At 41.5% G+C, this 15,939-nt stretch overlaps 1 protein-coding gene across 6 annotated transcripts in view; it reads left to right on the top strand.

Moving 5' to 3' along the window:
* GRAMD1B (GRAM domain containing 1B) overlaps positions 1-15,939 on the top strand; it is a 141,674-nt gene that overhangs the window by 30,654 nt on the left and 95,081 nt on the right. For 2 of the 6 annotated variants that reach the window (XM_056322717.1, XM_056322716.1), the window contains exon 1: positions 5,522-6,002. The exons of 1 other annotated variant lie outside the window; for it this stretch is intronic. In XM_056322717.1, the coding sequence (XP_056178692.1) occupies positions 5,641-6,002 (362 nt within the window). In that variant the 5' untranslated portion in view covers positions 5,522-5,640. Of the gene's footprint in view, positions 1-5,520; positions 6,003-15,939 lie in introns of those variants that run through there. 3 more of the 6 variants (XM_056322715.1, XM_056322718.1, XM_056322714.1) reach the window with 3 other exon arrangements.

The raw sequence follows: 15,939 nt of genomic DNA, 5'->3' as shown, positions 1-15,939 counted from the left end.
TACTGTGAGCTGTGATGCGTTAGGCAAGTGCTGCACAGGTAGAGGGACTCCAAGGAATTTGGAGAGAATCCCCTTGCTTCTTCATGCATAATGTATATAGTGCAAACCAAATGCCAGGCTCCTATGGAAATTCATTTTAACAGGTAGCTCTGTGTTTTGTGAGGGACCGATTTTAATTGATCTACCCTAGATCCCCTCCATTAGATTTATAAGAAGAAACAAACTTCCCTTTCTGATGCTCAAGTGAGAGTCTTGAGCAGTGTAAATAGACAATGTCAAATAATTCACTTGAGTTCTAAACTGTAAAGAAAGTACAAGCTGGGAAAAAGGTCCTGGAACCTTTGCTCTGCTGCCATCTTCTGATTAATAATTATTGCAAAGTCATGACACTATCTAATTTGTTTTGCTATCTTTGGCTCAGCTGTCCCCTTCAATTTGGAGGAAGAGCACTAGCTGAAGAAATTAACTGTGAAAGTATTGTCCTAATGCTGAAAAAATATGTAATGTGCTGGGCTATTTGAATGATGCTTGACAATTTCTGGAATTCTGATGGTATCTGAAGAATCTGGGGATAGCTACTATGTATGAGGCCAAAATTTAAATGCCTAGTCAAGTGTGGTACTCTGTTAGTAAGAATTCAGACTGAAGTCTTTAATGATTATTGCTGACATGAGAATTACTTCTTTGGAAGGGAAGACAAACAGATTATAGGTTAATCTCTAAGCAGAAAGCCCTTTTGGAATTGGCCTTTTCAAGTGTTGTTAAAATGGCCCGTGGCTAATAAGTAAGAAACATAAATTCCACAAGTGCTGTTTGGTCTTGGTAAGAGATTGGACACAATGGGGCTCAGCCTACTGCAGCCCCTTTCTGTCCCATGTTTTTATTCACACTGTTGGTGATGAGTGGTGTGATTCTGGAAGGAGTTGAGTTACCACTCCTAGCTTTTGGATTGTGTAACCTTCTGTAATGCATATAGCACGTGTAGGCTGTAAGTACGTATATGCCTGTATTTTAATTCAGAGGCCAATAATTATTGACCAAGATATCAGACATGTTAAAATCTTCTGCCAGAGGCCAGTTTATGTAATTTATCCAAAAGCTGATTTCTCACTGACTGGAGACTTCATTGAAAGCACTTTTAATTATTTTTATTCAAACTACAGCCAAAAGTGTTCTCTGTTCTATTTGGTCAGGTGGGCTGGAAGAGACATTCTGAGTCCTTTGGGGTAAGAACATGTTTATGTTCCTTCACAGCGTGTTTTTGGGAGATGAAGGAAGAGGTGCTGAGACAGTGCTGAACCCAAACAGTCAGGATTTGTGGTCATTAAACAATGTGCAAGACTGCTTTCTGAACTGGGCTGCTTCTGGAAGAGGTTGTGGGCAGTGCTGAATAAATACTGTACTGAGCAGGGAAGAATTGGGGAATGCATGACCGCAGGATTGCCTCCATCTTGCTTTGTGTTACACTGGAGTATCAGCCTGTTGCTGATATTTCTTGCCCTGTAGCCTGTGAAATTTGTCATCTGTCTTGTAACATAGTCCTTGGGTTTCACAGAACAACACGTGCAGGTATCCAGTATCACATATCCAAAAAAAAAATAATAATTGACTGTGTGTGTGTTCAAATGATAGCAACTGCTGGCTGGTAGCGTGTGATTTAAAGGGACAGATCCGTAGGGAAGTAACAATGGTCAGCCAATACATGCCCCTTACATGTATCCACAAGTCATCATATGTCACATTGTAATAGACCTCATTCTAATTTAACATGTGAGGACTGAAGGATGGCTGAAGACCTAGCGTCAGGAAGTGTTCCAGTACCAAGGATAAAATGACTGTTCTTGCAGAAGGCCGTTGGAATGCAAAAGTACGGGCAGATAAATGTATCAGTTTTTCACCTAAACTCACAAAATAACTCCAGAATTTTCACAGACAAAAGAAACATACAAGTTCTGGGATCTGAAAAATCAGGGGTTTGACCTAGCAGAGGCTGCTGTGTGTAGGCATGGCACGTTTCTCATGCCGAAGCAGCCACTTTGGACCGTGTCCGCAGAAAGGAAAGCAAGTGAACCGTGCCGTTGAACGAAGGGGGAGTTTGGGAAGCCACGGCTTGAATTTCTTCAAGTCTGTGAGGGCGGCAATCTCCTTGCCCGAACTGACAGAGCTTCTGTAGCTAGCTGTTGTGCATATGAGTGACTCTTAGTTTTCTGAATAAGTTGTATCTATTTCCTGTATTTAAAAATAACGGCTTTTAATTAATAAATTGTTTTCTTTCAGTGCCATCTACCTCTGTTCATTTACCAGGGATGACATTTTGCTGTCCCTTAAACACATGGGAAAGCTATTATGGAAAGAACTGCCAAAGAATCTGGGTTGGCATTAGCTCGTGTCTTCATTCAGGGAAGGGGTTTTTCTTTCCTCTTGCTTAGTCCATAAGCCCTCTTGTGAGGGTACTGGAAACCCCAGAATGTTTCAGTGGGAGAAAGGCAGAGAGGTTGTTGATCAACCTGAAGCACTGGCAACAATTTGCTGCTTTAGTAAATCCATCTAGGCAGATCCTTAAACTGCAAGGGTAGTCATTAAACAAGGATCTAGCAACACACAGGCTCGCATGGAAGCAGTCAAATTGTACTGTCGCAATTTGTACAGAAATAGTGCTTGATCATGGCTGGTATTTTTCACTTTGTGGGTCAGGTGTTTGAGCTGTCTCTCTTGTTACATTGCTGCTGCTTTTTTTTTTTTTTTTTTTTTTTCCTAAGAGCATCAGACAGGTGGTGGGCATCCTGTCTCCAAAATAAAAATGTGCCGAGAATGTTGGAGAGCAAATAAGTGTGGCTTACTAATCGGTGAAGTACTTGGAATTAAAGGGATAGTCCCCCTGCATTGTACCCTGTCCTAAGTGGAAGGATTCTCGTGGCACAGCCTGAGAATTAATTTCAGTTTTGTGTGCATGAAGGGGGTGGGAAAGGATCCCCTGTCTTGCTGAAGTGAGTTCCACTAGTGTTCAGTGAGAGGAGGCTGAGGGTGAAGAAATTGTCCTGGGATGGCCATGGCAAGCAACAAAAAGCAGACTGGTGAAAGGGCCAGTTTTTCCTTGTCCAAGAAAATGATTGCCAAATGTGACTGTTGCCCAGAGCAATGTAGTATGAATCTCTTGTTGATTAATTAGATAATGTCTGTGGGGACTTGGAGGGTTTGCAATATCCACTGTGCAATTTATTACTAAAGAAAGCCTGCAGAAGTGCAAACAAATAAGAATATTTGCACTTGCTTCTGAAATTAAATGAGAATCCTGTCTAGTTGCTAAAAGATTCCACAGGAGATCAAGCTCATTAATACATACAGCAGAACTTAGTTATGATAGTCCCCAAAGGGCTACTCATCCCTTCCCCCACAGTTGCACATACTCACTCTTGGTTAAAATTTAGGAATGATAGCGTGGGGGTTTGATTCCCAGATGTCACGGGAAGAAGATGAAAGTTAATTTTCTGTTTTAAACAGGTAGCCGGTAACATTATGTACAGGTAGTTCCTGAATGGGTGTGACAGAAATCATGGCAACGGGTGGCTGAAATGCTTGGGTTGAGGTTTCTTCCTACCGCAGAGGAGGAAGAAAAGGTGTCAGCCCTTGAGAGGCAGAGATGATGGCAGCTACCCAGGCAAGTCTTCAAATATGGATATTGGTGTTTTGTCTGTCGACTTTTGTCTCTTAAACTTGGGGGGGGGGGGGGGGGGGGGGAAGGTGTTTTATTTGACTTTATTTCTTTAAGTAGGTGTTTGTAGAAGGCATTCTGACTGTGTGTGTGTGCGTGCAGCTGATGCGTAGATACCAAAGTGACAGGAACTCCAGAAACTGATTTGAAGGGGTTGCTCAAGCTATTTTCTTAGAGGATTAGCAGAGCAAAAAGGACAGTACAACAAAGTAGAACATAGCAACTGAGGATTAAAAAAAGAAAACCACCACATACTATTGAAATGGTTCCTTCCTCCTTTTTCCTGCTGTTATGAATCTTCCTTTTCTGACATGTTTAGTTATTCATGTCCTAGATGGCATGTTTTGATATTCAAAGTTCTTGTGAAATTTATTTTCAAAAAAACCTGAGGCAGTCTACGCAAGAAAAACTATTTTCATTTGGGTTGACAAATATTTTCTAACATGAAACTAATACTCTAAAAGGTTCAGGCAGTTGAGCAATGAAAATGAAGGCTGTGTTGGGTTGATTTAGGTATGTGGGGGTTTTTTCTGACAGCATGCTTGAAATTCACACAGCTGAATTTTAGCCGCACCCTTAGAGAATTTAAGTTCTGTGTCACTTTTCCACCTGAAAATACAGCTTCATTCAGGAGCATTCAGTGAAATTCAGGGGATCTTAATGGGGAATGTGTCACACTGTTTTTTCCTAATTTGGTTTCATTACCAGAATTTTGCAAGGCTTGTCCTGAGGCTGCTATTCCTCTTGGTGCTTGACCCTTGGTAGAGCTTCCTTAGCGTATTAAATGCCTGGGAATCTTCCATGTAGTGTATGTCTTTCTCCTGGTCTAAAAATCTGTTCTGCGTGTCTGATTGTTTCTATGTAGTGTCTTTGTTGGTTCCTGAACCTGACACCATCCACCACCCACTGTCATTTTGGAAGCAGCATTGCCCTCCAAGAACTCCTTTTATCAGCTTTCACCCTTGTGAACCTGAGCTAAAAACCCCACCAGCCTCCCAGTTCTGGTGCTACCTGCTGCATCTGCTTGTTCAGCCGCTCCTCAGTCCCTCTCCTTTGCCTTCTCTGTGAGCAGTGCAACGGGGACAAAAAGATCCCTGGTTGTGACAGAAGGCTGAAAGTCCCAAGTTTGCTCGCTCCCTGCTGCCACGGGTGGGCTGTCTGAGCAGGCGGGTGGGACGAGCGCACAGCCTGTGCAATTGGCTTTTACCGAACGCTGTTAGCCCGTCTTACCCATTTTCATTTGGTTGATTTGTAGCCGCAGCGTATTTGGTAATATAAACCCTGTCTCTTAGGATTAAGAGTGCAGTTACAGTTGCAACAGCTGCCTGCGTATGTCTTACCCGCTACAGAAAAAGAACATGCTGCTCCTCCTACTCTTTCTCCTGATTTTATCTAGTATTGTTGCTTCCCTCCCTCTCTTTGTTTCTCTTTCTGACCTCCTTGCAGCTCCACGCCGCTCCACTCCATACTTGCTTCGTCTCTTGAGAAGACCACAGCTGAGTTTCCTAGCGCCAGCCCCAGGAGAATTTCTTTCCCGAGCCAACATTAGGCAAAGAGGATAGAAGGCAAAGAGGGGCCGGGGGTGGTGGGGGAAGCCAAAAGTGAGCCAAGGCACAGCTGGCCACCCTTGTCTTGGTGCTAAAGCTACTGCTTTGAGAGAGACCGGGCAGGGGTGGGACTTTGTTTTGTAGAGAGGGGAAGGTGAAACGAAACTTGAAACTGGCTTCCCTTGTAGCATGTCTGTCCTGAACATCCCCTCCCCACCCTGCTGTTTGTTAAATGAAAGCACATGAAGAACATGAGGTTTCCTGCTTGAGAGGGAGGGCAGTGCTGGACTGGGTGAGGGAGGAGGAAGGCAAGTTGTGGTTTACACCGAGATCAGAGCTAGTGTGCCGGGGGGGTGGGAGCAGAAGGAGAAAGGGCATCTGATGCCAGCTGCCAACATGACAGAAACTCTGCAGCTCCCAGCACTGCAAATCCCAGAGCAGCCGGTGGTGGAGAGTGGCCGTGCCTGGTCCAGTTCGTCCACCCCAACCCTGCGCAGGAAGCGCTTCAAGATGAGGCGGATGAAGAATGTACAGGAGCAGAGCCTGGAGGCCAGCAGGTACCAGGATTCTCCTTCCTCCAGCAAGGAATACCTGCAGCTTCCATCCATTGAAATCACCCCTTCCAGTGATGAGGATGCTCCCTGGTCCAACTGCTCCACACCCAGTGCCTCGCCACGGCGCAAGCGCTTCCTCCTTCGGAAGTGGCTGCGTGTGAGAGAGAAGAAAGAATACAGTGAGAGCAGGTATGTTTTTGGTCACTTGCCCTTCGCTGTTTCCAAGAAGATCCTGTCCACAATGGGTAGGTAGGGTCTGTTGTTCCCCTAGAAATCTTGGTGCGCTTCTCCTTGGGACTTCGTTCTCACCTGTTGGCTGGAATGGGTAAGACCAAAAGTTCTAATCCTTATGTGCAAACAGTAGGCACGTTAGAAATGGCAGTGCTAGGATCTGACCTTGTTGGTGGTCCTCTGCGTATTTTCTAGAGGTAATACAGAGCCGGTGAAAAGATCTTGCTTCTGAGTGAGGCAGACTGTTCTGAAAGAATGGGTGGTAAAACTTAACTTTATTAAGGTGTCCTGAAGAGGTACTTGAGAGAGAGGAGGTGACCTCTTTGCTGGGATTATCAGGACAGGGAGTGAGGATGCCAAGCCTTTGTCAGTGTTTATTGTGTGATGTTTGCTGCCACTGCTGAGACCTTCTTTGAAATCTTTTGTTCTGTAGCTGATACTGGGAGAACATGAGGAAAAGAGAAAAACAAAGTAGCCTTGTTGCTGGGTCTGCAGGTCAAGATGACTGGGTTCAGGTTTTGACTGCTTTCCAGACTTTGAAGTCACTCAGCCCTTTGGCTCAAAAGGGGGCAAGTAATTAAAGATCTCCAAGAGTTTGTCAACACAGGAAAATTAATGCCCAGGGAGTTATTGTGTGGCCATACAAAGAAAAAGCTGTACCTTATACGTAACCCTCTGCAGGTGCAATTCAGGGTATACAACATGCAGTGTAGTTTAGCCTTAATGGGAGAGTGGAACAATCTACCTTTCCTGAAGGCCCAAAATACACAAGATACTATAAAGGTTTCTCCAATAAATTAATGCATTATAAATCCTTATACTAGATTAGTGTGGGCCAATCTTTCTTCTGTTGCTTTGCAACTCCCATGCAGCGTATGTGTGGGTTTATGCCTGAAAGTATGTACTGCACTTCCATTAAAAAAGGAAACTTGTCTCTTACCATTACTGCGCACAACATACTAGATATAGATGCAAACTCCCTGACTGCTGTGTTGCTTAAGTGTCTATAGGACAGTGCTTTTTCCTCTGCTAATACCTGCTCTAATTATGTAGGAGCTCTTCTTGCATGAGGTCCCTTTTAGTAAGGTCAGTCCGTCATTTTATTAAGTTTTGGGGAAGTTTCATCAATAAACGCATGCCGTCAGGAATTTGATAATCCCTCGCAAAATGTTAACGTTGAAAATAATCTCTTTGGTTGAGAAACATAACTGGTTTTCGCTTAGCTGTGGTGATACAAGTAGTGATTCAGTTACAGCATAGAAAATGGGAAAGATAATGCATAAGGCATGTGCTGTTTTAGCTTATGCTGTAATAGCATAAGGCTAAAGTGTCAGAATTGCGAAGTTCATGTCTGAAGCTCAACAGAGAGGAGATGGCTGTTCAGCTGAAGGATTTAATTTGAATCTATTGATGGTGAATATGTTTGAGGCAGAGGCCAAGACATTTCTTTTGGTGCAAATGCATAAGAAAACTTAGTTTGTTCTTGTACACATGATATCTCCATGGCTATGCTGACAGCTTTCTGCTTATTCATCATTAAGATATTTCTACCATAACCTCTTCTAGTTATGTTTTTGAAGCAGTGACTGGAAAAAAAGCTGAAGTGGTTGATGGATGATTAGCATACCAAAGCTAGCATGCTGCCTCCTTTCTTCATATGCAGCATGCTCCAAATCTATCCCTTTTGCAGTGGGATACATGATGTTTTCAAATGGAATTTTTCTCTTTCTAGTCCAGGGTATGGCGGGGGGGTGGGGGGGACCAGTTTGCCAGTCGCTTTCTGCTGAGCCTCTGGGTTTGCAGAAAGCAGAGGTCATCACTGGGCTTTCAAAACTCAGCAGGCATGGAAACAACTCGGAGAAAGCAGAATCTGTGGGGAGTTAGTCACAGGAAGAGTGATGAACCCTAAAGGTTTTTGTGGCATTAATTTGGAAGAGATTAGCAGCTAGTGCTGTAGGGCAAACCTTACTATGCCCCGGGGCTGTTGAATATGAAACCTTGCTCTAAAATAGCTGGGTAGAAAGCTGGCTTTCTGCAAAGCGGGTAGATACTGCCTGTCTCCCTTCCCCTGCTTTAGACTTAATCATCTAGAGTACTGGCTCGCTCTTGCTGCTGTTTCATTATCATGTTGCTGTAAGAGGTGCTAGTGATGTCACTGTACTTTTCACTTGTTTAAGGGCAACAGGGACTACTGTACTAGAGTAAAGGCTGAAACGTTTTGTCCAGTGGCTTTTCCACTGAGCCCTGTCTTGGGGGTTGAGCTACAGTGATGATGCTTGACCTGTCCTGCTGGTTAATTGTAGCACTATTGTAACGAGATTCCCAGTGTGGTCAGTGTGCTGAACATCTGCTGGGAGTGCAGCTATGCTACTAAGTATGCGGGTTCCCAAATTTCATTTGGTAAAGGGGCAGCCATCAGCATGAGGTTCCCACCAGAGCTGTGATTGCAGTTTGCTTCTAGTCACTCCCTCTTTCCAGTTCAGTTGTTGTCAAGCAGTTTGAAGCTGTGTTGTTGGTTTGGGTTTTTTTTTGAGTCCGGTAACCTTTAGTCTCATTATATGGCCAGATATCTGCCTGTTTATATGGCAGTGGTTTCCAAGGAAAGCTGGTAGCTGAGAGCAAACTGTGCACCAGCTGACTTACTCCAGTGATGCATGTGTTGCTTGCATGCCCCTAAGCAAGAGCAATAGCTCTGTGACCATTAGCATACAGTAAGCATCGAAGTGAATAAACAAATGCTTTTAGGACTCGAAATCTGTCTGTAATGCTCCAGATCCGGTGAAGGCTGGCTGCTTTTTTCATCTGGAAACTCCAGCCTACAAAATGTTCTGTATCACTGGTTAGTTTTTAACAGCCTGGGTAATTGTAAAGTTTGTTTACCTGCTGGTTCTCTAAAAGCTGTTAGGTGGCTGATGGTGAGAGCAGAAGAGAGACTGTTTTATTTCTTGTCATTAACCAGCAGAGATGACATGTAAGAGCCTTGCTTGCCTATGATGTGGTTTTGTTCAAGGTGAAAGAGCAGGAAGAAGCCATTTCTCAGGGGCAGAAGTTTCCTTGTAACTGATCCTTGTACGAAAGCATGATGATCTAACCTACAAGTTTGATGCTCTGGGGGCCTATACACGTCATAAATAGGATGATTTTCATAAGGGATGCAGACAGCTCCTCCATCGTTTGCTACCCAGGTGATGATGAAAATTTTTTACCTGATGCAGCTTTATAAAGTATGAACTCTGTGCAAAAGTGTGCAAATTTTTTAAGCCATGATGATATTTCTTTCCTTGCAGACTAGTGGATACAATCTATTAGCATTTTGCTATGCATGTAATGAACATACAGTCTCACATCAAAAATGCATCTGCTTTAATTTATTATTTACTACTTTAAAGCCACTCTTGCTAATAATCTCTGGAGCTGCATGTAATGCTTGATGTGTGAGGCAAGAACTGAGAGGGTAGATCACTCGGGCTTAAGGGACTGCTCTTTTTTTTGGCCCAAGATCGGCATTGGAATGATATCCTGTGCTTCTGCCCTTCTGTTGGAAGAAGCTGGGAGTAAACAGGTGAGCCCTGCACTGCCATTGCCTGACTTAGACTGTGTGTATGCTCAGCACCAGTACATTTGAAATAGGTGAAGTAGGGTACATCTTCCGTTCTTTGAACACCTTCCCATCAGACATTCGTACTGGGTAAAGATGGTACTAGTGGTAATGTGAATACGCTCCCCTAGTGTGAGAAGAAAGAAGCCAGACTGCCAAGGATGGTAAGATGTTTGACCCATCTCTTACTCGTCGTTATTCCTTGCTGAATTTGCTTGTGCAGGAGGTCCTGGAAGCTGCTGTGTCCCAATGCCTGCAGCTCTTCCCTAGAGCTCCCTTTCCCTTGAGCTGTCAAAGATCACCCTGTTTGTCTTCTGTTAATGCTTGTCCTAAACATTTGTGTAGTCAATGGTAGCATCCAGACTAGTTAATAATGAAAAGCAAAATGTTGGTGCCCCAAAGAATGTAAAACTGGTGGGTTTTGTTGGATCAGTGGGGCATAGATTGTGCTGTAGCTTGTGACCTTTCTAAAGATGAATGTACTCAGTTTGATCTTCTGCTGGAAACTCTTGACACTGAAATCCTAAGTGACAGGTTCAGCTAAAGAGAGAGACTCACCTATGCCCTAAAATGCCTCTAATGCAAGATGTTAAATAAATGAGGTATATTATCAGAAGCGTTCCATCATCTTAGAGAAAAGGGTATGTGCTGAGGACTGGGAAGTTTCTTGAGCTGCTGGAGACACAACCATGGAGGTTTTACAGATGAAATATTCATAGTCTATCTGATGATACGAAACATGACACATTAGGAGAATCTTTAGCACTGTTCAGCAATGTGCTCTGTGACTGCTACTGTTCACATCCTGCGGCAGAAAAAGGTAACATAACTGTTTTCATAGTTAGGAAAAAAGTTTACTCATTAAGTCTCTTGGTCACCCTAGTGAGATACATCAGTTAACAGTGAACTGCCAATTTGTCGGAGCTTATGCTAAAATTATTGTTTACCAGTAAGTATTTTAGATATTTTGAATTTTCTTATAAAAAGGAATCTTTAATTTCAAGTAGTTCATAGTGCTTTTGCTTTCCTTAAAAACGAAATTAGCTCAACGTTTCTAGAAATAAATCAGTGTGTCATTCATCTTCCTTCTACACATGTTGTGGTGTTTTCTGGAGGAAAAAGCTCTCGTGGAAGCCTGAGATAGTGATGTGATTCTTTTCCAGAAGAGAGGGGGAGAAATTAACTGGTAAATGTTTGTTGTTTGTTTTTTTTTTAAAAAAGGCAGCAGCTACACAACTAAAGGCGATAGTGCCTCACGTTATGGAAATGCAATCCAAGGTGACTGTCTAAATAATATTAGTGGCAGTATTTACTATGCTTAGAGAAAATATTTGGTGAACAGAAAACTGTTAAAGCCCTGTGCTGCTTGTGATTAAAGAGAGGACTAGAAAGGCTTGGTGAATTAAGGTTTCATTCACTTAATGCCACACAATTCCAAGAAGCTGCAAAATGAGGAACTTCATAAAAGTTGTAGTCCTCGATTTCTCTGGTGTTCGTGAACATCTCACATGTTTCAGTTTTAGGTCAGAGGAGAGGAAGTAGGGCTTCTCTGTCAGAAATGGAGCAAGCTGCTGCAGGAAGTGGTAGATGAGTGCATACTGGGGTTGCTGGTTCATTTTTGCTTTTTTGAGCTTTGATAAAATTCTTGCTGAAATCTTATTTCTGTAAGGAACTGACAGCTCCATAGGAATTTCATAATGCAAGAGGCAAATGGGTCGCATCTTTCTCATGTTCTGCTTGTAGCTAGAGTTGACTGAGGTTTTTGGGAGGACAAATGTCAAACGTGGTGTGTTTTGAAGTGGAGAGAGGTGTTGGCACAACTGATTTTGTTACGTGTTTTAATACTGTCCCAAGTGTTTAGAATGTCTATCCTTGTTAATATTTTAAACTATTTAAAACTTTGATTTCTGGAGAAAATGGAAGCACTGTGAGTGATGTGTGAATATCCTGTGGATTGAATTTGGGACTTGAATACATAGTTGGGTATACGTACTCTTTTGCATCTTTAAAGCAAAAATGGGAAAAGTTTGAGGTTTTTTTCATAGATCTCTTCAAGCAGCCCATTTTCTCTGCTTTTGGTAGCTTTGGAAAGTCCATAAGCACAAACTTCCATTTATATGATATCTTTTTTAATTTGAAACGTGAGAGTGCCAGAACGATGGCTCAGTAGCAACTTGGCTATTAATGTAATTGTTTTTCTTTTTGAACCTGCAAGTTCAAATAAGACCTAATTTCTGTTTACAGTGAACTGATTTTTTTTTTTTGAGGCATGTGTATCTCTTATGAAAAGTACTGATGTACCGTTTGCTGTAACTGCAGGGTTTTTGTCATTTTTTTTATGATAACATGTACCAAGTGAATATGAATCCCACCAGCTTTATCTTTGTTTTGGCTGAATCTTACTGCCTTTGTGCAGTAGTTTGATTTTCTTTTTAAACGTTTGCCTTTCAGTATTTGTGTGGATTAGGATGATCAGTCACATGAGTATCAAAATTGAGTAATTTACAAACAGCCTGGAATTTAAATGCTGTTGATCTTATCTAGTCAGCAAATATTTACCATTGGACTGTCTGAATGTCATGTCTTAGACAGCACTGTGCCTGTCAGTGGTATTTAACAATTAATTATCGTGTTCGTTACCACAGTTGTTTTCCACTGGATTGTGTTTTGAAAATCAAGATGTCTGTTGTTCATTGTTGAATATTATGTTGATGGAAGGGCTTGCCTTGACAGCTGTGAAGGTTGATGTTTTCATTTGTAAAATGAATGCAGTGAGAGGAGAAAACCTGCCTGTCCTGCTCCTTGTAAGCCTTTCCAGCAGGGAGAGAAGGTGACTACTACAGGTTCACGCTGACTCTCCAATTCTGAATATGACTGCAAAGGACACAATTTGTACTAATTATGGTGATGGCCTACATGATATTCACAACTATCTTTTCCCCTTATCTTTTTTGCCCATTACTAATGGGTTTAGACTGTAAACATTGCTTTACATCCCCCCATCTATGAAATCGAGTTAATAAAAAGATATGAAGGTCTGGAGTAGGACTGCCCCTTTGGTTCTCAGGAATACTGCCAACATGAGGCTCCAGGTAGTGCATGCTCTAAGTCTAGGTTAAAAAAGGCATTTGAAATTTCGCCTTCCAAGTCTGCCTTCCATTTGTTGCACTGATTCACTACATAAGCTTGGGTACAAATTTTCCTCTTGCCTCTCCATATCTTCATCTCAAGTTCAGTGAAATGTGTGCAGAAGCAGGGCGCTTGGTGCCTGCTGCTTTGGAGAAACTCCTTCAGAGTCAGTCCTTAGATGGAGCAGGGTTATGTGAACAGAAAGGTGCTGTGGTCCCTGACATGTTGTGGTACCTGCCTCCCATAGGGCTTGGTCTCAGTCCAGCAACTAGTTTGCTGAACATGAATCCTCCTTAACTTTTTGAATAAAGCCTGATGTTAGCTTGGTGCCTTCAGTGTTAAGGATATGTTTCCCCTGACAACTTTACACTTGTGTGCTGAGAGTGGGAACTTGCAGCATCTGTGGGAAAGCTGTGTAGCTGAAGGTGTTCTTGGTTTTTAATTCACAGACTGAAAGCTTTAGGTCTATCAAATGACAGCCCTTGTGCTGAGAGAGACTGTTGTCCCTTGGAACTTAGGTCAGTGATATCTGGATTCATGTCACTTACCCTCTTTTCTTCTTCCCCTCCAACTGACAGTTCCTTGACATTTGTCATGGCACAGTCATTTACGTATCCGTGCAACCATAGTAACATAGAGCTTTTGATGACAGGAATTTAATTTGCCAAGGACAATGAGGTACTGTTAGGCAGCTGGGACTGGGAGGTCTATTTCTGCTGTTTCATGAGAAATCGGAGGAGGGGGGCTATGTTCTGGGAAGGATGAGCAAAGCAGGAGGGTGAAACTGAACGATAAAACTGTTTAACAAGGTTCTAAGGCCCCTGTGGGAAAACACTGAGGGATCTTTTCTGACACACCTGAGTCTTAAAAGTTCAGTCTGGTTTTATTATTCTGTGTTTATGTCACCAAAGAAAGATGGGCAAAGAACACTTATCGCAAAAGTTTTCAAATGAAGACTACTTGTGCATCATGAAATTCACTGTCTAAAATTTCTGTTTTCATTATGATTCTATTAGACTTAAAATTCTGGCTTAAAATAATACAGACTTTGACAATATAAGAATACCATTTAAAAGGCACAATGTATGTAATTTCTTTGCTAGCTTGGAAGTGACCATAACTCTCACCAGATATTAGTACTTCCATACTTTTTTTTTCTGGCGGCGGTTGTTCAGATATCCAAATTATTTTGGGATATATTAAGGCAGGTAGACTCAAGTCCTTGTGCTTGCAGCTGTAAGGATGAAAAGAACTCTTGAGTTGTTCAAATAGCCAAAAAGCTTTGTAAATTTTAACAGAAACCTTGATGCATGTTCACTGTTCTATTGATTATAACTGCATATCTATTAGTTCCCAAATCTATGTTGATGAAAATACTCGTATATTGTGAAATCTCATAATTAGTAGCTTTTAGTTCCAAAATCTGTTGGCACAGTTGCTCAAAGCAATTGAATAATATTTGTATACCTGATTGTCAGTTGTCTGTTATTTTCCTTTTTGAAATTCTTAATACTGAACCCAAAGCCTTATGAATACAGAGGTTAATTAAGCAAAATGAATACAAAATACTCAGCTTCATAACCTTGCTTGATAGCTGTGGATAACAATAGCCTGCTGAAAGACACAGATTTTTATGAATAATTCTCCAAACTCATTAACTGATTCTATTTTCTATTTCCATAACAGCCATTTCTTTCCTGTTCCTTTGCATGCCTCATTCATGCATCACTGCTGGAAAATTTTTTCTCTGAATAAAAATATGCCAAACACATCTCTAGATATAAAAACACAGTGGATTTATCACCCACATCTAGAGGGTATAGAAATCCCAGAAGGCTCCTAGTGTGCAAACGTTGACCTGAGTGTCTGAACTTTGTGAGATCTGGACAAGTACCTATCTTCTAGTAGATGATCTGCTTTAACTTTAAAAGCCTATTCATGCATAAAATAAGAGACCTTGGTTCTGCCTTATTCAGAGACTGAAACCTCAGAACAAAATGAGACATTAAAAAATAAAAAAAGCACGAGGATAAGAATAGGACAAAATCTAGTTTATAGCTCATAAATTCCCAAGACCAAGTGAGAGAGAAGCCTTTAAATATTTAAGACAAAAAAAAAGCAAGTTTTGCACTTTTTTTTAAGTACCTGCAGTCTGTCTAGATTGACAGCTGGCAAGAATTAGAAAAGATGATTCTTTAGTGTAACTGTCTCCTGAATGTTCATCTAAGCATATGTGTGTGTACATGGGCCATGAAGTCAGTAAAAACTATTTAAGGCTTGTAACAAATTACAGGTGGTAGAACAGAAAGGTAACAGAATAAGCATTCTTAGGAATGTAATTCTTCTGTAGAACTGTGGTGGTTGGGTCTTCTGATGTGATAGAAAGATGAACTGGCAATTGAGCTGATATTAAGAAAATGAGAAGTAGAACATCAAATATAAATTTGATTTTGAAGATGTTTGAGGATCTGTTTTCTTTCATACACCTGTCAAGATACACTTGTTTCTTAAATGATACAAAACTTCCACTGTATAATTGACTCTTATTTTTTCTTCAGCAAACAGAAGTCTTGCACATGGTGCAAAACTGTTGATTTTTTTTTTTTATCTCCACATTCGAGCAAGATTTGGTGGTGTGTGTGATCAGAAAGCCTGTTTTTCAGTCAGTAGAAAAATGTTTCTTTTGTACTTGGCTACCTGGGTAAATTGTTTGGGAGCAGTGAGACGGAGGAGCAGTGGAAGTAGACTCTTCAAAGATTTAATGGTTAAAATTAATGCTTAACCTGCATTTAAAACTCTTAATCGGTTTTTAAAGTAGTGAGCAAGTTTATAAGTCTGAATGTTTGCATGAGAATTGAGGAAAAACCACAGGGTATAAGCCTTAAAGTAATGTCTAGCATCTTTTGAAACAAGAAAAGGGGCACACTGGGCCTGTGCACCCAAAGATTTAACCATGTCCAAATTCGTGTTTATTATTGCTGAGCTTTGGAATGTCATAAGCTTGATTTGTTGATTTTCTGGGATTTTTAACCAGCTTTTGGCCTTCTCTGCAGATACAGAACTGACATGACTGTATCTAAAAGCTTTCCCCCATGTTACTCTTCAGTACAAACCATACCTTTTTTTTGACCTCCTTATATTATCTCTACTTTAGTGACTTGCTATACC

Source organism: Falco biarmicus, chromosome 20, assembly GCF_023638135.1.
Source record: "Falco biarmicus isolate bFalBia1 chromosome 20, bFalBia1.pri, whole genome shotgun sequence".
Lineage (NCBI taxonomy): Eukaryota > Metazoa > Chordata > Aves > Falconiformes > Falconidae > Falco > Falco biarmicus.
The sequence above is the reverse complement of the archived record's forward strand: the minus strand, read 5'-3'. Positions and strand labels throughout refer to the sequence as shown.